This window comes from Coffea arabica, chromosome 6e, assembly GCF_036785885.1.
Source record: "Coffea arabica cultivar ET-39 chromosome 6e, Coffea Arabica ET-39 HiFi, whole genome shotgun sequence".
NCBI classification, from domain to species: Eukaryota; Viridiplantae; Streptophyta; class Magnoliopsida; order Gentianales; family Rubiaceae; genus Coffea; species Coffea arabica.
Window position 1 is genome coordinate 33990502 of NC_092321.1, and position 25712 is coordinate 34016213.

The 25712-nt window shown below is 36.2% G+C and overlaps 1 protein-coding gene across 1 annotated transcript; it reads left to right on the forward strand.

The window, feature by feature from the left end:
• Nucleotides 1-20869: 20869 nt before the first annotated feature.
• On the forward strand, nucleotides 20870-24965 carry LOC140009868 (uncharacterized). Its single transcript, XM_072056201.1, has 3 exons — nucleotides 20870-21326; nucleotides 23358-23905; nucleotides 24063-24965. The coding sequence occupies exons 1-3, from the start codon at nucleotides 20870-20872 to the stop codon at nucleotides 24963-24965; spliced, it is 1908 nt and encodes a 635-aa protein (XP_071912302.1).
• The last annotated feature ends 747 nt before the right edge of the window (nucleotides 24966-25712 follow it).

Below are 25712 nucleotides of genomic sequence, written 5' to 3' on the forward strand. Positions count from 1 at the left end.
AATATCATTAAATAACCAAGTAAATATTACAAATAAAATATAGAAAGTTTATCTATAACTCTCGACATAAATTTTAGCTAAACATGAAAGACATGAAAACAAGATCCAAACTTATATTATAACCAAACATTAGAATTAATACAAGAAGTAAAGTGATAGGAGAAATGTTACCCTTGTTACATGGGTTCCAACCTCTCCTTCTTTATCCTCAACTTCATCCAAATTTAGCTACTACAAGAGTGGATGGAAACTATACTACTCTATACTAAACTAATGAATTAAGAAAAACTCGTGAAAACTATATTTTAGTAGTGTCTCTAGCCTTCTAAATTTATGAAACAAGCTCAACAAAGGCCTTATTTATAGATAATTAAAGCTCCAAATAATCATGTTAAAGTTGATGCTAGTTGTGTCTTGAGATTCCCAAAAGTTGTTTCTCCAAATTTTCAACATGCTTCATGCACTTTCCAGCTGAAATTTATTCAGAAAATTAGTCTAATAGTAGTAGGAAAGAGCTACAAGTTGAAGTACAACTGGTTCCAGCTGTAATGCAGCCAAAATATAAATATGCACCCTCGAAATGCAGGTTAAGTTAGAGTATTGCACCCGCGTATTGCCTACCCTGTAGGTTTTCACTTTTTTGATCAGTTTTTGACTTTGCTCTATTTTTGTACCAATTTCAATTGATATTTTCTCGATGATAGAGGCTGAACTAGCTCTTGTACAAAACAAAAAAGTTATATCTCTTTGAATTAGCTTTTCAATACATCAAAAATCATCTAATTTGGAGATCTGTATGCTGAAAAAGCATCAAAATACCCTTGACCAGTCAAAATCCTATTTCAACTTTTGACAGCAAAAATAGCCGACTGTAAGCTATTTTTTTTTCCAATTAACCTCGAGAACGTGCGACTTTTTGACTAGGAAAACTCATGAAATGGATTTTGATGTCTTCATAAGAAATGTAGAGCTATGTCTTAACTTCAAAATGGATCAAGAATCACCTCAATCTGATCTTGTATCTCAAGATATAACTGAAATACCAAAAGGTGTCAAAGTTGTCAAATTTCTCTTCTTTAGAACTTAATTGCATTTCATCTTTTGAACATTTTGCACTTCATAGTTTCTTTAAATCACTTAAAATCATTAACAATCATCCAAATATCTTCTCAATCCACTCCATTTGATGATTGAATCATTAAAACTTAGAAAAACATGAAGTTTTCACCATTTGAACACATAGAAATGCAATTTTTCATAATTTGAACCACCAAATGTATAATTCACTAGAAACCTAGTTAATTAGCTATAAAATGAATAAAACACACCCAAATTAAATAATAAAATATACTTAAAATACACAAAATACACATTTATCAACTTGTCATTCTACCTTACCAGAATCACTCTGGGAAGAAGTACTGAAGACTGCAATATATATCCTTAACAGAGTTCTAACTAAGGCAACTACCAAACTCCCTTATGAGTTTTGAATTGGGAAGAAACCTAGTTTGAATCATTCACATGTTTGGGGATATCCAACTAAGGCAAAGCCCTATAGGTCAAATGAAAGCAAATTAGATTCAAGGGTGGTTGGTTGTTATTTTATTGGATACTTTGAAAGATTCAGGGGTTACAAATTTCATGATCCCACGACTAAATCGATTTTTGAGACGAAAAATGTTCAGTTCTTTGAGGATGTCCAGTTTGAGGTAGAAGTAGTTAGGAATCTTGTCTTTGAAGAGAAATATATTGATATTCTCACAGGTGTCATTGATCTTATTTAGGATCCTATTTCTGACCTTGATCACGATGCAACAAAATTAAGACAATGTCAAAGAACTTCTTGCTTAAGAAACTATTATAAACGAACAAACTCTAACTTCTCAAGAATTAGTGTAATTAAAAAGATCCACTAAAGAAAAGAAAAGTGCACTGTTAGATAATTATATTATTTTTCCACAAGAGCATGAAAACGACGCTGGAATTATGGTAGATGATCCAATCAACTTCCATCAAGTCATGAAAAAGTTTAAATTCTCAAAAGCAGATTGATGCCATGAATGAAGAGATTAAGTCTATGAAAAACAATGACGTCTGGGATCTTGTTCCATTACCAAAAGGAACGAAACCCATTGGTTGTAAATGGATATTTAAAATTAAGAGGAATCCAAAAGGTAATGTGAAAAAGTACAAAGTTCGTCTTATTACTAAGGGCATTGTACAAGAAGAAGGTATCGATTATAAAGAGACATTCTTTCCGATCTCTTCAAAGGACTCTTTTAGAATTATAATGACATTAGTGGCACATTTCAATCTTGTGTTATACCAGATGATTGTAAAGATAGTGTTTCTCAATCATAACATCGATGAAACGATCTACATATAATGTAGCAAGAAAGTTTTGTATCAGAAGATCTATAGAATATAGTTTACAAATTTAAAAAAATTTATCTATGGACACAAATAGGCATCTCAAAAATGGTATTTCAAATTTCATCAAATAATCATCTAATTCAATTTTGAGATGAATTTAGTTGATAATTGTATACACCATAAGTTCTATGGGAATAAGTATATTTTTTTAATATTATATGTTGATGATCTTTTGCTTGTCAACAATGATATAGGCCTATTGCATGAAATCAAGAAATTTCTAATTAAGAATTTTAAGATAAAAAATCTTGGTGATGCATCTTTTGTACTAGACATATAGATAGATAAGGATTGCTCTCAAGGTATTTTTGGACTATCACAAAAAAGTCATATCGAAAAGATTCTTAGAAAAGATGGTATGTAAAATTGTACATCATGTGACAACCCCATAGGTAAAGGAGACAAGTTTAGTCTCGGCCATTGTCCTAAGAATGTTTTTTGAGAAAAAAGAAAATGCAAAAGATTCCCTATGCATCAGCACTAGGGAGTCTAATGTATGTTCAAATCTGTACGCGTCCAAATATTGCATACATTATCAAGATATTGGGTAAATATTTAAGCAATTCTAAATTAGATCATTGGAAGGCAACCAAACAGGTCTTGTGATATTTACAAAAAATAAAAAAATATATGCTCATGTATTGGAGGTCAGATAAACTCACGATCATTGGATATACTGATTCTGATTATGTTGGATGATGACAAAATAGTATGAAATCAACATCAAACTACGTCTACTTACTAGCTAGGAGTGCCACATCCTGAAAGAGTGCTAAACAATCTCATTTATCTCTTCTACTATGGTTGTAGAATTCATAACTTGTTATGAGGCATCCAATCATTAAATATGACTGCAAAATTTTGTCACGAGATTATGTGTATTGGATGGTATCAAAAGATCACTCAAATTATTTTGTAACAATAAGTTAGGAATTCAATATTCCAATAATCGGAACTCAACAAAATCTAAACATATAGATATCAAATTCTTGACTATTAAAAAACGAGTACAGAGTGGACAGTTGTCTATAGAGTATATCAAAACAAACTCTATGGTTGCGGATCCGCTTATTGAGAGATTGCCACCCAAAATATTTCATGAGCAAACTGCTCATATGAGTGTCATGTCATCAAATGATGTTCAATTTTAGTGAGAATTTGTTGTTTTAAATTTTGTTACGATATTGATATTTTTTTGTTACTAATATTTTAAGGATATTTTTATGCATAAATAAAGTTTGAATTTATGTACAGTACGATTTTGGTATAATTTGATCTCACAAAAGTTTAAGGTGGATCAATCAAAAATAGACATGTTAAGATCACATTGCATGAAATTTTCATACTACACATCCACATCATGATTCATGTCATTCAATTGTGCCAGCATACGTGACCATTGACGGGTTTAGTTACGAAATTGTAACAAATGCCGCTTTGATCCTATGTTGACGTAATTGATGGACCAAATTTGTTGTAGATATATCTTGGTAATGATAGTAAATTTGAACTTATACGGTTAATTGAAAAACATAATTATAGGATTACAAATATAATGTAAGTAGGACATTGTTGAATCCTTAATCCAATGTTAGACTCATATGTGAATAATTATACATTGCAGACTGTCAAATAGGGTTAAATTCAATTAAAATAATCAATTATGATTTGGAATTTAATGTATCTAATAGGATGTGGATCTTTAATGTGTAGAGATTTAAGAGTAATTTCTATTTCTATGATGGACTGAAATAGGAATCCAAAAGATAATAAAAAAGTTATCTATAAGTAGGGTTATGATTCCCGAGTTACACGTATTTCTATTGTCATATTTTAGTATTACAAAATAGTTCTTTCTTAGGCCCATCATCAAGAAGGATACAAGAAAGAAACTAAAACCTTGTGTCAAGAGATCAATGAATACGTGTTGATCGGAAAGGCTAAACCAAGATGACATTTTTCTTTCTTATGATGTGGTGTCCAGGTAATCATAGCTAAACAAGTTAAGGAAGCTCTAAAACATGAGAATTTTTGGATGTACCTTGAAACTTTCCCCAAGTAAGATTTGCTAGTTGAATTTGTAATGTTATTCTGGGCTTCTTGTTGCGTACGTCTGAATTGGTTAAAGAACAATAGATTTGATGTCCGTAATCCACGAGTAGTGCTGTTTTATGCAGACTATGTGTTTGTTATATTGTAAAAGTGGGACTGTGCATGCTGTTTTCTCTCTTTCCTTAATGTAATGAGGGCTTTTGCATATCTTACATCTAACTTTATGTTGAATTTGCAGAAAAATATACATACTTTTATTTTGATGAAATAAATGTCTAAATTCATGAAGGGGTCCTTATAAGTGACATTTATATAATGTACAGAATCAGGCACATCTTATCCTTATAGGAAATACTACACATGCACAAGCACGTGAAAATTTAGCTTAGCTCCATGGGTTGATATTTTTGGTACTACTCGTAGTATTTTTCAAGTTGAAGTGGATTATTCTGTGAAATTGAAGACATTTGAGATTGTTGTAAGCTTCAATGCCTGACAGCTATTTTGACCACATTCTTATTAATTTTGTTGTGGTCCACGACTCCGTGTATTGAACTGCAATGCTTATGATTTGACAAGTTTTATAGGTTAATTTGTGAATGCTAGTTTGCTACTCTCTTTATTTTTACTAAATTTTTTACTAACAGCTAAAGCGCAAGCATTACATTCAATTGGTGATGACTTGGAGATGATATTGTGAACTTAGAGAGGACATTGGCTAACATCTGAATAAAGTTGACTGCTAGTTGCGTCATTGTAAAGTTAAAGGTCTTGAATTATGCAGCAGCATTTACAATTTAGAAATGATACTTAAAACAAAATTTGAATATATAAAACAAATGGAGAATTTGTAAATTTACAAGGCACACATGACTACCTATTCGCTTCAATCTCAATGTGAAGTTAAATTTGCAGCTTGGACTCCATATACTTGTCTACTAGATTGTAGGAATTCAATGTGTCATCTCTATAGGCATGTACTGTATATGATCCCATACTGGGTAAGCAGAGGTTTGGTCTTACCATCCATTTTGGTTGCCCCCCTAATTTTCTGCCCTTCAAGCTTCTCAACTATACAGTCAGTTGCAACTTCTCCTTATTGTTCATTATCTTTAGTTAACTTTCTTTTGGTTCTAACCATGATATTTTTTGCTTGTAGTTGCACTATGGATTTTAGTTCATTACTGTAACTTTTTCATTCCTGTACTGTAGTTTTTGACTTTGTAACCTCAGTCTGATATATATTGGTGGCTTAATAACTATTCTAATGTATTGGTTAGGTACTAAAACATTCATTTTAGGTCATTTTCCCAAAATAGATAAAATATAAATAATAATATTCGGATTCTTTTACTATCTTGATGGCTATATGCTAATTGCATTAGCATTTAGCTGTTAATATGAAAAATGCATAAAGAATGAATCTGTAGAATGAGCCACAGACCTTTCCTTTACTCCTTAACCAGCATTTATTCCCAAAATCTTTGCAGACTATGTAATTGTTAAAAAGCCCATATTACCTGGACCATTTTAACCCCCATGCTACATGTGTTTGCTGTTATATGAGGCTTTAGTTTAACATCATTTGATCTTGCTGTGCAACTAAAGAGAGCAGCATGATTATTTGTTGATTAAAAATCGTGAGTTCGATGAAGTCGTGAAAATCATGAAGTACTATACCTTTAGGGAAAAAGGGAACCACATTTTTAAAGTCACTCTTTTGTGATCATTTCTTGCCCCGTGAATTGGTTCTTAAGTCATTTCAACTTTGGCTTTAATTTATTTTTGCTTCATTGATAACTGAGTGTGCTAATTATAACTAGAACATTCTATTGTAGGTTATGAATAACAATAATGAGAAGTGAAAGAAACTTGACGATGGTCTTTTTGTTCAGAGGTGCATCTGGGTTGCAGCTTGTAGCAGTAGAATTTTTTTCATTTTGTTGATTCAAAAATGTCAGTAATAGATATATTCTTGTTAAGAATTTAAATGTTGTGTAAAGTATTTGATAATGGATATCTTTCTTACTGTTAAATAGTACCATTTTGTAACAATTGGTTTTTTATTTTTGGAAACCATTATAGCCTTGAAATCATTGCCTATCTTTTGTTAATTTTTTCCATTTGAAAGTATTAGAACAAATTGTTGTTCCATTATAGGATTTTTCTAACGAGTGCCCTTAAAACACTCGTTAACATACATAGTATTCACCTAACGTACCATATAAATATATAAATATATATGTCGCGCCCCACTTTTTGAAATGGTGTGAATGTGTGTGGTGTGTGGTGTAAGTGTGTGTGTGATATACATGTGAACGTGTGCGAAATGAAAAGTAAAAGGCCATGGGACTTAAGAATGCGACGATTTGGCCAAGTGAAGTTCAAAAAAGGGTTTTTTAATGAAAATGGAGTCGCCACTTGGTATAGAGTTAAGGTGTACCAAGTCACCCAAAAATGATTTTTGTTTTTTTTAATAAAAAAAAGTAAATAAACCCTTTTAAAGAACTTTTTGGGTCTACGTAACCAAAAGAGGGATCGGGGGTCACATTTGACGAAGGGGAAGGCAAGGATAAAAATCCAAGGCACCCCTTCGACCTAGCCAAGGCTAGTTGCGTGACTTGAACCAATTTTTCCTAATTTTTCTACCCAAGGTATGTATCGCGTGTTGGATATGTCTATATGAATGCAAAAACCTAGACCTTGGGGGATTGGGGGAAATTTCTCTTCAAAGGTTGAGTGGTGCCAATCACATTAATTGTGAAGCCCAATAATGATCCTTTTGGAGAGGTCACACCTAAACCTAAATGACGTGAAAAATGAGTGGAATGCATGCCATGTGAAAGTGTGAGTTTGTGTGAAATGAGAAAAATGATAACAGTAATAGGATAAGAGTGAAGGTGTGCAAATGTAGATGAAAGTACTCGTGTGCGAGTGAAGATAAAATGCTCGTGTGCAAGTGAAGATAAAAGGGTTCGTGTGCAAGTGGAGACAAAAATGTGTTCGTGTGCAAGTGAAGGTGATAAAAAGGTGCATGTGTGCAAATGAGACAAAAGTGAAAGTGTAACGATAGAGTGGATTGAGAATGCATGAGCCTAGGGAATTCATGCATATTGGGTACGGGGAGACCTAAATCGTGACTTGATTTTCCCTTTGATTAGAAGGCGAAACTAGCGTGCTAAGGCTATCGAGTAGCCACACTCGCTCGTTTCCCTTATCGGAAGGGGACCCTCAAGCAAATGGACCCTACAACTATCATGATATGCAAAAATCCTAAAATGAAGGGAAAGGGGGTTCGAGGAGCATGCCAAGTGATAAAACTAAGAAAAATGCATGATATGTGGTGAACAAGCAAGTGATATGCTAATGAGGGGAAATCCCTAAGGGTCTAGCGTTGGACTAGCCCATTCTATGAATTCCGACTAGCGTTGGACTAGCGGAAACGTACATTCATCCATTCCATTCATTCATGGCTATGAAAGCAAGTAGACATGCCAAAATACTCGTAAACACATAGCACATAGCATTTAGCATGCTCGACTAGATGCAAGAGCCCTAACAAAGCAAATTAACACGTAGTAACTAAGCATGCAAGACACATAAGACAATTAAAGCCCTAACTATTACATTTGCTAGCTAGGCACATGACTTCGGTAGGTCTTCATTGAATGCTCCTCCAAGCCCTATCTATTACATTAGGGAGACCCTACTACAATCTAAAAGGGGGGAAAAGAATAAAATAATTAAATCCCTAACTATTACAAGCCAAGAGGTGTACACATACCCCATAATGAATAACTTAAATAAAAAGCAAAAGTAAGTAGAAAAAATGAAAAGAATTAAAGAAAGGCAAAGAAAGCAAAGTAGACATGCATATTCACATAACACGTAGGAGCACGTAGGAAAAAATAAACTCAAGAATATAGAAGTTACCTCCCTTGCAACGGAAATCGAGTAAATGAGATATTAGCTTCAAAACAATAAAAAGGTCAAGGTACCAATTTATTTGGCAAATAATCACAAAGGATAAAAATAAGCATGAATTTGAATCAATTAAATCATGTCGACAATTCACATTTAAGAAGTCAAGAGAAGAAAGGACCTGATTGCAAAGATTGTCAAAATTTTGGGGTCAAAATTAAAGAAAAATAAAGTTTAGGGGCCTATTTGCAATTAAACCAGGGACTCAATTGAAAGGAACGGAAATGTCTAGGGCCACAGTAAAAATATCCAAAAGTCAGGGGACTGGAATGAAATTTCGTCATTGGGCTACTTGACTTAACAGGCCATTGGGCCCTTTTCTTTATTTGTTTGGGCCAAGACTCTCTAGCCCAACCGAAATTCAGAGCAAAAAGAATGGACCATTCTATCACTTAAGACCCCAAAGTTAACCAACAAAACGATGGGTTTCTACTCTCTAGCCCAAACCAAAAACCCAAACAACATAATCAAAAGCCACTTTCTTAGACCCAAACAAAAGATAATCTCTTAGCCCACATCACTTGTTTCATTAAACCCAACATGATAAAATCAACTGAAATTATTGAGTCACAATCATGACCCTAAAATCAAGAATTAATCTATCCACAAAGTCACATAAAATATGCAAACAGAGGACTAAACTTAAAAGGACAAAATTAGTTCAATTTCCCAGATTTTGGGCCACAATGAAATTAGGCAGAAAATGAAGGGTTCAATCGCAATTTTTCAGACATTTATGCTTCAGGTTCCGCAGAAGCTTTCTTCTTCGATGCGAATAAGAGGAAAAGTTTCTGCAACTTTTGATGCTTCTCAAATCCAGCAAACTATCGAACAAAACACTCAAACATAGCATCTCAAAATGCAGATGACAAAAAATGAAAGAAAACAACTTCAAAATCATGATTTTCTTTCCCTTCCATCAGCTAAACAAACGCACATATTCTACCTAATTTTAGACTGGCCGGAGTCCCTATTGACAAAAACATAGAAAACCTCCTCTTGGTTCAAAATTTCCATTCGGACATTTTGTCAAACACTACATGGGCATGGAGGATTTTAGCGATTTTCAGCGCAATGGATGGAAATCTGAGCCCAAAAATTATCAACAACACAAAGGGATTCTAATCCAGTCAACATACAAAGCATGTGTATTTCAAAGAAAAATGAACAATCAACATAAAATGGAAACAAAATGCTCACGGCAAACCATTTCAACAGCTTTACCACAACTGAAATTTAAAGAGGAGAGAAAGGAAAAACTTACCGTGCTCTTGCTTGGCGCACTTTCGCGGATAGCAGTGGACGAATCTGGCGGTAGCGGCGGAAACAACAACTAGTTGTTGATTTCTTTGTTTTCGTTTGGCTATGGCTGCCTTTTTCCTCAGCTTGCATTTTCTTCCCTTGTTGGACGAGGAAGGCGCAGCTGGCTGCGGCAACGGCAGGGTCGTGAAGAAGAAACTGAGCAGGCGGCAGGGTGGAGTTGTGGTTGTGCCTCGGCAAAGGGCATGCTGAAATTGGTGGTGGTGGTAAGATGGCTTTGGAAGGGGTTGGAGAAGGAGTTCGATGGGCAAATCGGATCAGAATTTTGATTAAGAAAACGCGAAGCCGTTCCTTCCTACCAGGAGGAATTCCTCCATTTCTTCGACCCTTTTTCATCTCCTCCCTGCCCCAGATTCTAGCCGTCCCTTCTTGTTCTTTTCTACCCCCCTAGCTCAACCGTTGTGTTGCTGCTGCCGTTGCTTTCCTTGCTTCCATTTCACCTTTGGCCGAAGACCCTTTTCCTTCCTCTGTTTCTGTTTTCCTAGACCAAGCTCCCTGCTTCCTTGTCCGCCGCCTCTTTCTTTGTTGCTCTGTTTCTTTCTTTCGTCCGTAACCTCTTTTTCCTTTCTTCTGATTTTTCTTGCCGACCTCCCTCTCTCTGTTTTTTCCTTTTTTCTTTTCATTTTTTCCATCCGAAGCTTTTCTTCTGGCCGTCCCCCCTTGCCGTCAGTTTCCGTAGCCCCTCTCTCTGTTTTTCTTCCAACCCAGATGAAGCCTCCTCTCCGTTTTTCCCTTTTTTTCAGCCCTTAGCCCCGCCCAAAACCTTCCCCTGTTTTCCCTTTCCATTCCCCCGCTTGCCCCCCAGCCGAGAGCTTCCCTTGATTTTTTTAGCCTTTCGTACCTTTTCTCCTCTCTTAGACCTCCAGGTGTCTCAAACACCTACCCCTCCCTAAACACTTGTCCTATCATTCCTTAACCACTTGTCTAATGCTTATTTGCACACTTGTTCAACATGCAATTGACACACTTGTTTAATATGCTAATTTTTCTAAAATTACCTTGCAAAATGCCTTAGCAAGAAAAAATCAAATTTTAAAAAAAATAAAATGGATCTTTATTCAGGATTTTTCCTAAAATTTAGCGTAAAATTGCTTTAAAAAGAAAATGATGAATTTTAATGTATTAAAATAAGAATAAACATCAATTACTATTTGCAACCTCAAATCAATTAAAAATAATAAATATGAAACAAGAATAAATAAATAATAATAAAAACTAAAATTGAATCAAAGAGAGTCAGAAATTGAATGAATAAAGCTAAATACAGTTAAGATTGAATTGATGAAATTTTTGGTGTCTACAATATATATATATATATATACATACTAACAATTGTCATCTTCTCTTCCATTTATATACTTTTCCCATTTAATCTTGCTTACCGTTCCTCGTATTTATTTACTTTTTCTAATTAATCTTATATTTTCAAAAATATAACACTTGAAATATATCTTACCCACTAGACAAACCGTCCGTTGTATTAGGGTGTAGCAGAAAATGTTTTCAACAATGCTGAACTGGGGATGTAATTCTGTGCAAAAAGTATTGGCAACAGTCTTGAATTGTGTTAAAAAAGCTGTGATAAAAAGTGGAATGCATAAATTACACTTCTTTTGTGACAAAGCTGAAACCATGGTAAATCTGTGGGAAATAGTAGTATTTGCCACCGACCCAACGGCTGTATACAGGAGACCTCAAAATTCGTGCTAAATTCGCAGCAAAAACTATTTTCCACAGTTTAAGAGGCGTTTAACTTCGCTTTTGAAGTTTGGCAAAAAAAAAAAATTTTTATTTGTCCCCACTCTTCTTGAATCACGTAAGTAACTATAACATCCCATGCAAGGCTTGAAAAATTACTAATGGAAATTTGAGTTTGTCAGTGAAATTCGCATATATGTTCATGATCACGTGAGGTAACCACATAATCACGCATACACATACACAGGCATACTAATCAAACATTCAAAACAACTCATTTGCACATTTTTCTTAGACTTGAATTACGTGAATAAACCTTCTATGATCTAGTTTCCATACATAAAATAGAATTCCAACGAGCATGCAATTAGCTAAAAATAAATTTTTTTTCGCATGAAACCCAAGTTATTTAGAAAAAAAAAAAAACAAGTTTTGGAAAACACAAAGGGGATGAAGCCGTTTACCTTGCGTACAGTCTCTTGATTCATTCGGCTAATGTTTCTAGTTTTTTTTTTTTTTTTTTTTTTGCTTCTAGTATGGAAGACGGTAGATATAAGAAACAGAGGAGACCCATTAGACCAAGTTCTCCTCGACAGTGGTCATGTGTCTCACCAAACTTATAATTTACTTAACCCCCCTTAAGTAGGTTTTCTTGGAAAATCACTATAAAATTTCTTAAGCAACAGCACTTATTTATTTTTTGACAAGCCCCATACATGGAGGAGGGATGCTATTCCTAAATTTTAGTGAAATCTATGAGAAAACAAAGAGGGATATAAACTTTATCTCCAAAATTACATGAGGAAAAAAGTAATCAATCAAGAGTACTATTCCCTAACAAAAAGCCTATGAAAAGCGTAAGATACAAATAACAATATTTGAAAAAGAAGGTTCGCACCTCTTGCCAGTCTTGGAAGTTCTGATTGAGCAACAAGACTTAAAAAATGAGATAAACTTACTGAAGTAACTTAACTTTTATCATAATTTGAGGATTTAAAAAAGGGATAATTTCACAAACCTCCCCTGAGGTTTCTGACACTTACATTGAGACCCCTCCAGGTTTTAAAATTTTCACCTAGCTCCCTTGTTTTTCAAATTTTGGTAACAATTCAGTCCAATTAGGATTAAAATATTACTATCATGATAGAGATGACATTTATATTCCATGAATACCCTCTTCCTCACTATATTACTACAAGATTGCTTGTTATTAAAAAGGTGGAGATGATTATCAAAGTTGAAGGGGTATAAATGCAATTCAGGAATATTTTTTCTGTTACATGGAGACATCTTCAGTAGCCGATAGGAATAGCCAACGGCAACCTGCAATCTTCCAACGGCAAAAAATTTGGAAACCTCTAACTGCATATAAACATCTGGAAAGCACATTTTATCCTCATGCCAAAAGATTGTGAGGAGCATTAACAGAAGGCTATAGTGAAAACATTTAACAGATTCAATGTCCTCTTCAAGCCAACCAGCAGAATCCTGGAATTCACCCACAACTTTCACTATTAAAAACAGATATTGCTACTGCAATCGCAAGGCCACAGTGAAGATATCAGAGAGCAAAAGAATCCGGACAAATTGTATTTCTGCTGCTCAAAATCATTTTATTCAGGACGGGATGGGATGGGATGGGATGGGATGGGTGTGTTGGAACTTTTGCGTCCATGGGTAACTCTCATTTTGCCAGGGACTGTAAAATAGATGTCTTCCTCCTCAAATCACAATTAAATGCTATCAGAGATTCGATACAGGATATAGGTATCATGAATATCGCAACTGCAAAACTTAGCTGACCAGTAGAATGTGAATCAAGACGTCAAAGAATTTCTGCTACCCACAAAAAAAAAAGCATTAGAACAAGAAGCAAGAAAAAGCACAAGTGTTGTGTAGTCTTGTTGATTAAAGATCAAATGAGGGCAGCATCTTTTCCCCATGAAACTAGAACACTATATGTGTGAAACAAGTCAATCACACCATCTATATGTCTAATTCGAAGTCATACAAATGAATGCACGGTCTCTGTTAGGTCTGCCTATTCACAAATATTATGCTCAGGTCAAGGAAGCAGATTTATGTAGGCGGCCATTGTGGCCCGAGCTGGAAACGGCATTGACTAGTGTTAGTAGATGACACCGGGTGTGAAGCAAAGCATAGACCGAGAGCCGAGGAGTTAGGAGCCTTTGATGAAGGAGAGGAAGCATTGGAAGCCGAAGATGAGAATCCTGATGATGCTGCAGTTGAAAAAACTGTCACTGGGGCAGCACTTAACTGACTTTGCATTTGCCACGCCCATTTTTGGGGTCCCTGTGAAGAACCAACTTCGAACCTATTCTCAATTACTCTTTCCTGCCAAATCACTTGTAACTGTTATATTGCTGATCGATTCAAAGGAGGTTGGTTCATAAACCACAAATAAAAAACAAATATCACGGGAAAATTAATCAGCTCCACAGTCTATTAACTATCTCTGCAATCAGTATACAGCTAGCTAAAATGGTGCATGCATTTTGAGGTTAATATGCACGATAAGAAGGAAAAATACAATTCTGCGGACAAATTGGTCATTTCAGCGCTCTGCATGTCAGCCATGGACCCCAATACTCTGCCAGGGAGCTAGGTGAAAATTTTAAAACCTGGAGGGGTCCAGTGCAAGTGTCAGAAATCTCAGGGGAGGTTTGTGAAATTATCCCTTTAAAAAAAACAACTATTCACAAAGAGTAGTTGACTTTTTGAAAAATAAAGCAACTTTGTGACGAGCAAAATTAGTAGTTTTTCTTCTTAATAATTCACTCAACATGTGATCTTTTAAAACTCAGATTAGTCATAATAATATGGGAAAATTTACCAAATTGATCCCTAACATTTCACAAAAAAATTTTTTAGTCCCTAACATTTAAAATCAGTTAGAATAATTCCTAACATATAAATTATGAGCTAGCTTGGTCCTAATGCTTATATTTGCTCTTTTTTCCGACTAAAAAAAGCACACCGGCATAATTTTAAAGGCAAAATTGAAAACATTAGTTAATCCATAATTTTCCACCATTCTCTTTCTTTCTTATGGCAGATCCCTCCGCTGATTGGGAATTTGGCAAAGCTCCGAACTTTGGCCCTCTCTTACAATGGTCTAAGTGATCCAATACCAGAAAGCATTGGTAAGCTATCGAAACTTGAGGAAGTGCATCTAAATTCTAACAACTTCTCTGGCTCTCTTCCTTCCGGCCTTGGAGATCTCAGCAGTCTTGGAACAATGGATCTTACTTCAAACCATTTTTCGGGTTCTATTGGAAATTTGATGAATCTGGTGAACTTGTATCTAGAGAATAACTTACTAACAGGCTTTATACCAAAAAGTATTGGTAACTTGCAGGCACTCCAAGATCTTAAGCTATCAAACAATCTGTTGACTGGGGGAATTCCGTTTTCCATTGACAAGTAAAGTTCTTTGCGCTCTATTTTACTGGGTAATAATCATCTTGCAGGAAGGATTCCTTCTTTTTTTGGGCAACTGAAGTCACTCGTCACACTGTCCCTTGAGAATAACCAGCTTGAGGGGCCAGTCCCTTCCAACTTAGGCCAGTTACAATCATTGGCAGAGTTAAATCTTGGTGGGAACAGATTATCTGGTAGACTACTAAAAACTATTGGCCTGCTCCCACTTTTCACCTTAAGCATCTCGAACAACATGATTGAAGGACCACTACCTGTGGAGATGTCTTCTCTCACGAATCTTTCAAGACTCTATCTATCATTCAATCCGCTGAAACTCTCGTCAATTCCAACTTGGCTTGTGGATATGCCATCGATAAACGCAATTCACTTGGCTGGATGTGGAATAGAAGGTGAAATTCCAAGGCACCTACAAAGTGCTGCAAGCAGATGGGCGGAATTGGACTTGTGGAAAATTATGGATTAACGAATGTTTCCAATTTTACCCTTGAAATTAGCGGGAAAAGAGAGCAGATACGAGTATTAGGACCAAACTGGCTCATAATTTATATGTTAAGAACTATTCTGACTGATTTTAAGTGTTAGATACTAAAAAAGTTTTTTGTGAAAATGTTAAGGATCAATTTGGCAAATTTCCCTAATAATATGAAACTTTTCACTGAAGCTATACATCAAAGTGGTTTCATTTCTAAAAAACCAAAAACTAGTTAGGACTAGCTAAAACATTAATTTTTCGTTTGGAAAAATAACTTTTGTGTTTGAATTGTTTTGAGTTAAATTTCAATTCATTCTGCTTAAACCAAATTGGTGGGATAATTATTAAATTAAACTGCTAGCCAATTGGGTTCACTAAGAATTTTATTTTTTTTAAATGTTGGGCCTAGTTCACAAAAGATTTGATGGTCTAACTCTTTTATTTTGATGTCACAATTGTCATTTGATGAGTGCATTCAAAATTGGCAGGTCTTTTACAAGATGGCTTCGCATGTAGAAGACTAAGGTAAAAAAGGGAGGAGAGGCACCAAAAGAAGCCTGCTCCTACATTCGCAGGGTAATTATTTCCTAAGCCTTGAATGTTCATTGAGTTGCCTCTGACGTATCAAAATCTAAGGTTGTCCTATGATTAAATGGCTCAACTTGTCAATGAGTCTTATTTAGTTATTTTTGAAAATTTTTTATAGAAACTTGATAGTGTATTATATACACTGTCAGTGTAACCTTAGATAACCTTAGATTAGTTGTAGAGTAAATTTTATATACACTATCAGTGTATACACTATTACGATTGAATGGATAACACACGAGCAAATTTTGAATTTCAAATTTAAATTTAAATTAATCTTTTCTACACTGACAGTATATACACTGTCACCATTGAATGAATGATATGAAATTTGAATTTGAAATTCAACTTTTGTACATATGTCATGAATCAATTATTTGTAATAGTGTATATACTGTCAGTGTATATAAGATTTACTCTTTAAATTTTGCACGTGTCATATATTTAATGGTGATAGTATATACACTAGCAGTGTATATAAGATTAATCCTAAATTTTATTCCATGTGACAAATAAATAGTTTTTAGCAGTTTCTATTTATTTGGATAGTAATCAGGAATTTCTTATTTGTACGTGTCTAGAAACTCTCAAAACTATTGTTTTCTATTAGAGTAAATATTATTTACATTGACAATATATACACTATTATCATTGGATTCATGACATATATGCAAAAGTTGAATTTCAAATTCAAATTTTGCATAGTTGTCATTTATCCAATGCTTAGAAAAGATTAATCCTTCCTATATGTTAATCGAGTAATGTGTTCTTGTTGAATCACGTTTTTTTTTGAATAGAAGTTTTTGTTTTATAAAAGTATCAACCTTACAAGGTTTGATGTGCAGTTGAAACACGTTAAATCTTATGTGTCACTTCTATATATCTACTATGACTTGTATTTCATTGCATTCTTGATTTCTTAATAGTGGTTTATTTCGCATTTGGATCCCAACACGTAAGATATAAGCAAAGTGACTAGATGAGCAAGAAAAGTTTCAAAAATAAATCACACCTCTACCTTAGTTTTGTTACCGTGACAAGTTATGGTAGTAGCTCTTCAAGCATGTGGCATACCTACGGTACATTTAGCAATTGTTATTAAACCCAATCCGGCCCGGAGGTTCAACCGATCAACTTGGTGAACTGGCCATGAAACCGGGTTGGGTTGCTAATTGAATCATTTGAGCAAGTCAACGGACCGACGGTTCGACCGATCAACTTGGCTGAACTAGACAGTTTTGTAAGGAACCCGGGTTGTTGTGCGAAAATTTTTTAGAAGATGTTGAAGTGATGATTCAAACTTGAAACTCCGGTATAGAAATAAAGTGCAATCACCACTATACCAACAACCCATGTGTTGCAATCACCACTGTCCAGTTTGACCGATCAACTCGGCTGAACTGGACAGTTTTGTAAGGAACCCGTGTTGTGCGAAAAAATTTTAGTAGATGTTGAAGCGATGATTCAAACTTGAAACCTCTGGTATAGAAATAAAATGCAATCACCACTGGACCAACAACCATGTGTTGCTTGTTTGGTCCTTCTTATATTATATATTAAACTTTATTCTTATTTTATTTCTCCAAAACAAAATTTTCTTGGAATCTTTTAATAATTTATTATTCCCCAAATTCTATAAGTTATGAAATGGATTTAAAAAATAACATATTACACAATTCATTTAAAAGGCAAATATCATTCTTAATAACCTTTTGCACTTAAAATTCGTAAATAAACTAGATAATTACACTTAGATAAAATTTTATATTTGAAGTTTGGTGGATTACTAATTAAATTTAGCTTTTGTTAATTCTTACAAGAATTAATGATTCTATAATAAATTGGACTAACTGAGCATTTACTATGGCATAATTTATTATAGTTTCAACCATATAAAAAATTATGAGACATAATATTTAAGTATATTTAGTAACCCATCGGTTGGGTCACTCACCCACTGGTTGAACTAATAACCCGTTGACCTATCTCTTTCGCCGGGTTCCTTCCCAAACCGGATTTAATAACTATGCATTTAGCTCAAGGAGACGGTTCGCCTGTGACATATTTGACAATTGTTGGTTAACTAGCTAGTTTTTGGTCGGATTCTGTTGCTGTGAGTATTACTACCATGTTACATTCATATTAGTAATCAAGATTTTAGTATACTAAAAATGTGCCAAGTTGTTCAAAAGTACCAAGCTGCGTTATTTTTTTAAGGTTTTTTCCCATTAGAGAATGGCAAATGTGACTGTTTTTGGTCAAGTGAATTAGGAGTGTGAAAATGATTCTAGCTGTTTAGCTGAATTTCAATGGTCTATGCACGCAATAAAGAATCTCGTAGGGTGTCAAATGATTGGATTGTATGAACAGGGAACTTTGGTTAGAATGGTGGCATAGATGGAACCAGAAAATATATATTGAGAGGAGTGTTTTAGCTTATTTAAATCTAAATTAGAGGTTCTGGATTCAAATTCCCTTTTCATTCCCTGTTTCTTAAAGTCCCACCCCTGCCTTGTTTTAAAAAATTAAAAAAAAAGTAAAAAAAAAACTTATCTACATCTAAATATATAATTTAAAAAGTTTAGAGTTTTTTTCAGGAGCAAAAGTTCAATATTTAAAACTTTTCAAATTTTTATAGGAGTAAAATTGAATTTTTTTAAACCTTGGGAGGACGTTGTCCCCTGTCGAGGTGCACCCTTGAATGATGGCACATGGAGATTGGAGAGGGAATTTTGGTTAAAATGATGGCATTCGCGTAATTCCAGACCGAAGTGGCTGGCTAAAATTCCCGATTGTGGCTACCATTTCTCCAAAGAAGCCACGGGGCTGAAAAACTGCTTAAATTTTTTTTGGTTTTTTAGTTTAACTTCTAAAATCATCCTAAATATGATACTCAATTGCTTTGCTCTAATTACTAAGGTTAAATATTTACTAGGGAGGATTAATTTTTCCTACAATATATATATACATATATTCATGGGTTTAGATACATGTCACATCATTTCAATTTAAATTTAAACACTAAATTTAACATATGTAACATATATTTAAACCCGCTAACGTACACCGACAATACATGAAAATTTTACCCAAATATAACATGATTTAAAGTTACATTTTAATGTTCCACATCCACTAGGTCAGGGATTTCTTGGATGGAACTTTTGTAAAAGTTCTACTCAAACTTTTGACTATAGAATCTATATTTATACATGTTTGTGGGATACAAAAGTATTTACAGAATGCGTCTAAACAATAATTGTCTTAAATTTACCACCCAAAATGAGCCTTGCTTTGCATTAGAAAACTACACAGCATCTAGAGATTGGAAAAAGGACCCCAGAGAAGCAAAGGAGATTCCTCTCTCTAAATAGAGGTGTTTCTCACTCTTAGTAGAAGTGCTCTCTCTTGGGATAAGAGCCACTTCCCCCTTGGTGGGAAAGTCAGCAAAATCAAACATTTTCAAACTACCACATTCCCGCAATTTCTGAGATATCTCCATTTCCAAACTGGACTGGAATTAAGGCTAAAGAATGCAGCACAATCACTTGGTGAATGTTGCATGAAAAGCAGAAGCTCAAGCGTCAGAAGGAATAACTCTATGGTAAGCATTTGCCAGACGTATTGAGGTTCTGTGTCTTTCATTTCTTTGTCTTGTTTTTAGAGGTGCTTGCGACCAGAGTTTGCTTGTGCATTTCAATCTTCACTTTCTTCTCTAATCAGTAGCCGCATCTCTTTATCAAATAGTTTTATTAGTTCGCCTTTCTTATATTTTTATCTGCTCCAACTCTGCTACAACTAGTGTTTTCCTGGGTGTGGAGTGGTAATACAGTCCAGAAGTGTCTGACATTATCTATGGAGGGAGACTTGTCAGAGTTGTTAAAAAAATTTTCACTGGAGGGAAATGAGCTGTTAGGTGCCACCTTGGAACTGGAAGACCTCCATCAGGGAGTAAGAGCTTGTGAGGGTAGTCTTATAGGAAGAGTTATAGGGGAAAAAATAGCTAAGTTCATAGGGGTAAAAAATTTTGCTTCGGCTGCTTGGGGATATCCTAGAAATATGACTGTGATGGAGCTCGGACCCAATGTGTTTCAGTTTAACATCCCTAGTGATGATGATAAGGAAAGAATTATCGAGGGGGGTCCTTGGGTGATGGATAACCAAATGTTAGTTATGAACAGGTGGAAGGAAGGGATAGCAGCGGATTACCGTGCTTTTATGACTGCACCCCTTTGGGTGCAACTTTGGAATCTGCCAGTGCACTGGCTTTCTAAGGAGGTAGGAAAAAAGATAGGGGTAGTGTTTAAGGAAGTAAGAGAGGTGTTAATACCTCAGAATGGAGGGAAAGAGGGCAGGCATCTGAATATTTTAGCTTTAGTTGACTTGACAAAACCCCTGCTCAGAGGAACTGTGGTGAAAGTTGCAAGATCACTTAAGTGGGTAGCTTTTAAATAAGAAAGGTGCCCTGATTTCTGCTATAGTTGTGGGATAGTAGGCCATAGTGAGAGATCCTGCAAAGAGAAGAGAGTCTTAGGGGGAAACAAGGGGGAAAATCAGTATGGACCCTGGTTGAGAGCTGAAAACACTAGAAGCTCACCTCTGAAACATTCTACTAGGACTGAAGGGTCAAGTGACAAAAGATATTGGAGATTTCAAGAAGGAGAACTGGTTGAACAACAGCAAAATAGGAAGCAACTGAACCAAAGGCTTGTGGAATCTCTGTTGTCTACTGACAAAGAAAGAAACAGCACTCAGGAAGTGAAGGAAGATAGGGAGGTGTCAAGGACTGTTTAGGAAAAGGAAGCCTCACCAAATGTACTGGGACACACGGAAGCTATCCCTAGCTGTAGTGAGGACCTCATGAACCTAGAAAAGGAAAGACTTGCCCTCCCACTAGTGACACAAGTTGAGGAAGGGAATCAGACCCCTATTGCAGTGGAAGAAATGGAGGAGGAACAAGAGACAGAACGGCACAACCAAAACCAAGAATATGAGGTCAATGCGGAAACTACAGGAGTGCTAGTGATCCACCAAGAACCCCATAGGACTGAGAAGGTTCAGGAGGCTATTAACAAGCAGGCTAAGAGGACATTTAGAAGGTTAACGTCCCCAACCAGAAATAGAAGACCTTTGAGAGAAGTAAACGGCAATGAAGTTAGTCAGTTGCATGGTGGGAAAAGAGAGGTCTTGATCAGGGACGAAGAGATGGAGGAAGCTAATACTGAGTTAATTCAGAGGAAAAAGACCAAACCAATGGATGAAATCTATTCTGCTGAAGTTAAGGGAGAGGTGACGGGGTCATTCCTGAAAGGGACCTGTGACAGCCCCACCTCCCCTTAAGGCGAACCAGAGGGTTCGGCGGGCCGCCTGCCCGGCTCTCGCCGGGACTCAGTCGATCACTACGGTCCTCAATCAAATACAAGATAAAAATCTCAAATAGAACTCAAATGTTCCAACATTTACATAACAAAAGCGAAGCGTCCACGCTTCCACTGCGCCACTCTGATCCTTGATACCAACTATATACAGGAGGAAGTCCAAAACTAGACTATTACACATCCAATCAATTCTAAACGTTCAATACAATCCCAATATGAACGATTACACAAAAGGAAATCCAAATTCAATCCATACATGAGATAATCCACGAATAAGCACTACAAGCCCTTCCTTCGCCTTGAACCCTGTGGAGGGGAATAAAACATTTTGGGGTGAGCTAGAAGCTCAGCGAGTAACCCATAAAATCAGTTATCAAATCAGTTTCACAATCATTCATTTCAATAATGTCATGATTCAGTAATCAATGCACTTTCCTTGCTCTCGTGAGCCAGTGAAATCATGGTACTTAGACGTTCAACGCTCCAAACAATCATTTAACATTGAACATTTAACATTGATCAGTGAGAAAGAGCCCATTGGTGCTCTACAGGAACATTAAACGGTGGAGGAGACGTTGGGGTCCAGCACACGAATTTCAAGTACTCATTTGAGCCAAAACATGTCAAGAACTTATATGCCGGCACACAGGATATGCAATCAAAAAAACGATGCAAGAAACATTTCAAAGGTAACGTTGGAAACAGTTTAAGGTCACTCACCTCCACGGCTCACAATCCTCGTCCAATATAGACAATTTCATCATTCAAGTCCAAGCCTTTCACTGAAACTTAAGGTAACCATCGCTATTCAAAATCGGACAGCATTTCCCCTTAATTCCTTTATTTTCCAACCTACAAATATTCACCAAATCCGTAACAGTCAACTACACTTGCACATATAGTTCACAAGCAATAAAACATATCCATTTAGGCCACAAAATCCTTCAATCAAAGCCAATTAGCAACTTATAAGTCACCCTTGGAAAATCCCTAAATAAAACCCTAGCAACCGGAATTTCCGCATAACCCTGAAATTTTCCGCAAACGATTGCATTTAACGCACAAGAGCTTCATTTGACACCATCATAAGCTATCAATTCAAGACCAATCATGACTTTCATATAAAATCGGGAAAATCCCCAATAAATCAGAAATTCACCATAAATTCCTTAAACCCATGAAATACTCCACAATATAACACATTCAAACATCACAAACCCGAGATTAACCAATATTAGAACCACAAGGAACTTGTTTATTCAACTTACCTCAAATTCAAGAAAGCTATCCACTTAGAGCTTCCCATCCAAAAGCAATCCATCAAAAGCTTTAAACCACCCTAGTGAGTCCTTGTGTGAAATATTTTCCAAAACCACCGGTTAAAACTCAAGATTCAAAGAAGGAAATCAAAGAGAAGAAATGGAGTTTTTCCTTTCTTGTTTTCTCTCCAAGACAGCCGGCCAAGGAGGGTGAAAAATGAAGAGCAAAAGCAGCCAAAACAAGATATTTATCAAGAAAAACAGTTGGTCAAAAGTGACTGCCGAAGCTGCCACGTCAGAATCCGGCCGGAATCTGGCCGGATTTCCGGCAGGATTCTTGGCCGGATTCAAGGCAGTGGCCAATTCAATTTTTTTCCAAAACTGCAAGGCAATCCGGCCAGGTATCCGGCCAGAAACTGGCCGGATTTCCGACCGGATTCGGCCCCTGTCTTTTTTCAAAACTTTTCTTTTCTTTTCCAAGTTCAAACATTGCACTCCTCCGCTCGTCCAACAAAGATATATATACAAAATGGAAACCCTCCTTCATACGGGGCGTCACAGGACCCCACAAGGTTCCCTTGACAGTTCCCCATCTGAGGGAGGTGAATAACCTCTCCTCTCCAAATCTGATTTTTTTTTGTGAGACCAAGAATAGGAAACAGGTGATAGACAGAGTTGCTAGAAGACTAAGGTGTGACTGCAATGTAACAGTTGAGGCAATGCATAAAGCAGGTGGCATGGCTTTGCTTTGGCCTCAGGAAACTAACATCTTGGAGGTGTATAAAACTGCCTTCACGATAGAAGCCAAGATAGAAGACCCTGCCTCTCAGGCTTTTTGGTGGTTCGTTGGAGTTTACGCTAGCTGTGACCCTAGGATCAGAAAGGAGCAATGGAGGGTACTAAGCAATAGGAAGTGTCCTTGGGGAACTAGATACATAATAGCTGGGGATTTTAATGATATCCTGTCCAATGATGAAAAGTGGGGAGGAGCAGTAAGGGATGAGAGAAGCTTCAAGGATTTTAGAGATTTCATATATCAGAATAGTTTGCTAGATATTGGTTTTGAAGGACATCCTTGGACGTGGAGCAACCATTGGGATAATGAAGGAGAGATTAGGCAAAAGCTGGACCGATGCCTGTGCAATACTGAATGGTTCCAAGATTTTGAAAGGGCTAGATGTCAACATATTGACACCTTTGCTTCTGATCATTACATGCTTTTGCTTGATACTGACCCTGGACAAGAAAGGAAAAAAAAGGTTCTATTTTGATAAGAGATGGCTCCAAAGGGAGGGAGTCCAACAGGTGATAGAGAAAGCTTGGAGTAAGGAAGAACAAGGTTCCAGAATGTTCAAAGTCACTAAAAAGATTAAAAATTGCAGAATTGAGCTTCTGAAATGGAGGAACACTTTCCAGGCTAACTCTAGGAATAAAATAACTGTTCTGAGAAAGGAACTCGAGAGAGTAAGGGACTCTAGCATTGAGAACAGGAAAGGCATTTTAGACGATATTAAGAACCAATTGAAAAAAGCTTACAAGGAGGAAGAAAAATTCTGGAGCCAAAAATCTAGGATCAACTGGCTCAGGGAGGGTGATAAGAATACTAGGTACTTCCACACCTATGTCAAGGGTAGGAGAGTGAGCAATAGAATTAGGACATTGCAGAGAGGAAATGGGTCGTGGACAGCAAATGAGGAGGAGAATGTGACTGAGATTTCAGATTTCTTTAAGGATTTGTTCAAAAGTGGGAGGAGGGGAGATATGTCAGAAATTCTAGATGGTATTCCTCACTCCATTACCCAGGAGATGAATGAAAAACTAACTAAAGCTGTGGAGGAGGGGGAAATTCATGAAACACTTTTTTCTATTAATCTTGAAAAAGCCCCAGGACAAGATGGGATGACCCCATTATTCTTCCAAAGGTTCTGGAGTACCATAAAGAGTGACATTATCCCAGCAATCAAAGCCTTCTTTAACTCAGGATTCATGCTTAAATCAGTAAACCATACTGTCATTTCCCTCATCCCCAAAATCTTGCACCCAACCAGCTTGAAAAACTATAGGCCTATCAGTTTTTGTAGTGTGCTTTACAAAATCATTTCAAAAATTCTAGCAAACCGTCTGAAATCTGTTCTGGACAAATGCATTAGCAAAACTCAATCTGCCTTCATTCCAGACAGACAGATTTTAGACAATGTGATTGTTGCACACGAATATATGCACTACCTCAAAAACAAAAGACAAGGCAATGATGGATACATGGCAATCAAGCTAGACATGGCAAAAGCTTACGATAGGGTAGAGTGGCATTTTCTATAAGCTATGATGGAAAAAATGGGTTTTTGCTCTACATGGATCAACTGGATCAATAGATGCTTGAAGACTGTAACTTATTCATTCAACTGCAATGGTGAAACCCAAGGATTCGTGACCCCAGAGAGAGGAATACGACAAGGGGACCATTTGTCTCCTTATTTATTTTTAATCTGTTCTAAAGGACTCTCCAGTTTGTTGAGGAAAGCTGAAGATAGTAAAGAGATCAAAGGGTTGAAAATCAGTAGGAATGGACCTGTCATTACTCATCTCTTCTTTGCAGATGATTCCCTCATCTTCTGCAAAGCTGACAAGCAACAGGCTGCTGAGATTATGAAAGTCCTTAAAATCTATGAAGAAGCATCAGGACAACTAGTCAACCTGGACAAATCTGCAGTCTTTTTCAGCAGAAACATGCAAAGTGAGCAAAGGGAAGAGGTGTGCCAAGCACTGGAAGGGATGACCGAGGCTAAGCAAGGAAAATACTTAGGCCTTCCAATGGTGATCTCAAGAACTAAAGATCAGATATTTGGCTTTGTAGGAGAAAACATCAAAAGAAGACTTCAAAACTGGAAAAACAAATTCCTTAGCTTAGCAGGGAAAGAGGTAATGCTGAAGGCAGTAGCAATGGCCATACCAACGTACGTCATGTCATGTTTTAAGCTGCCAAGAAAGCTTTGTAAAGATATTACTGCTATGATGGCCAACTTCTTGTGGGGAGAAACAAATGGCAGGAATAAAATGTACTGGACT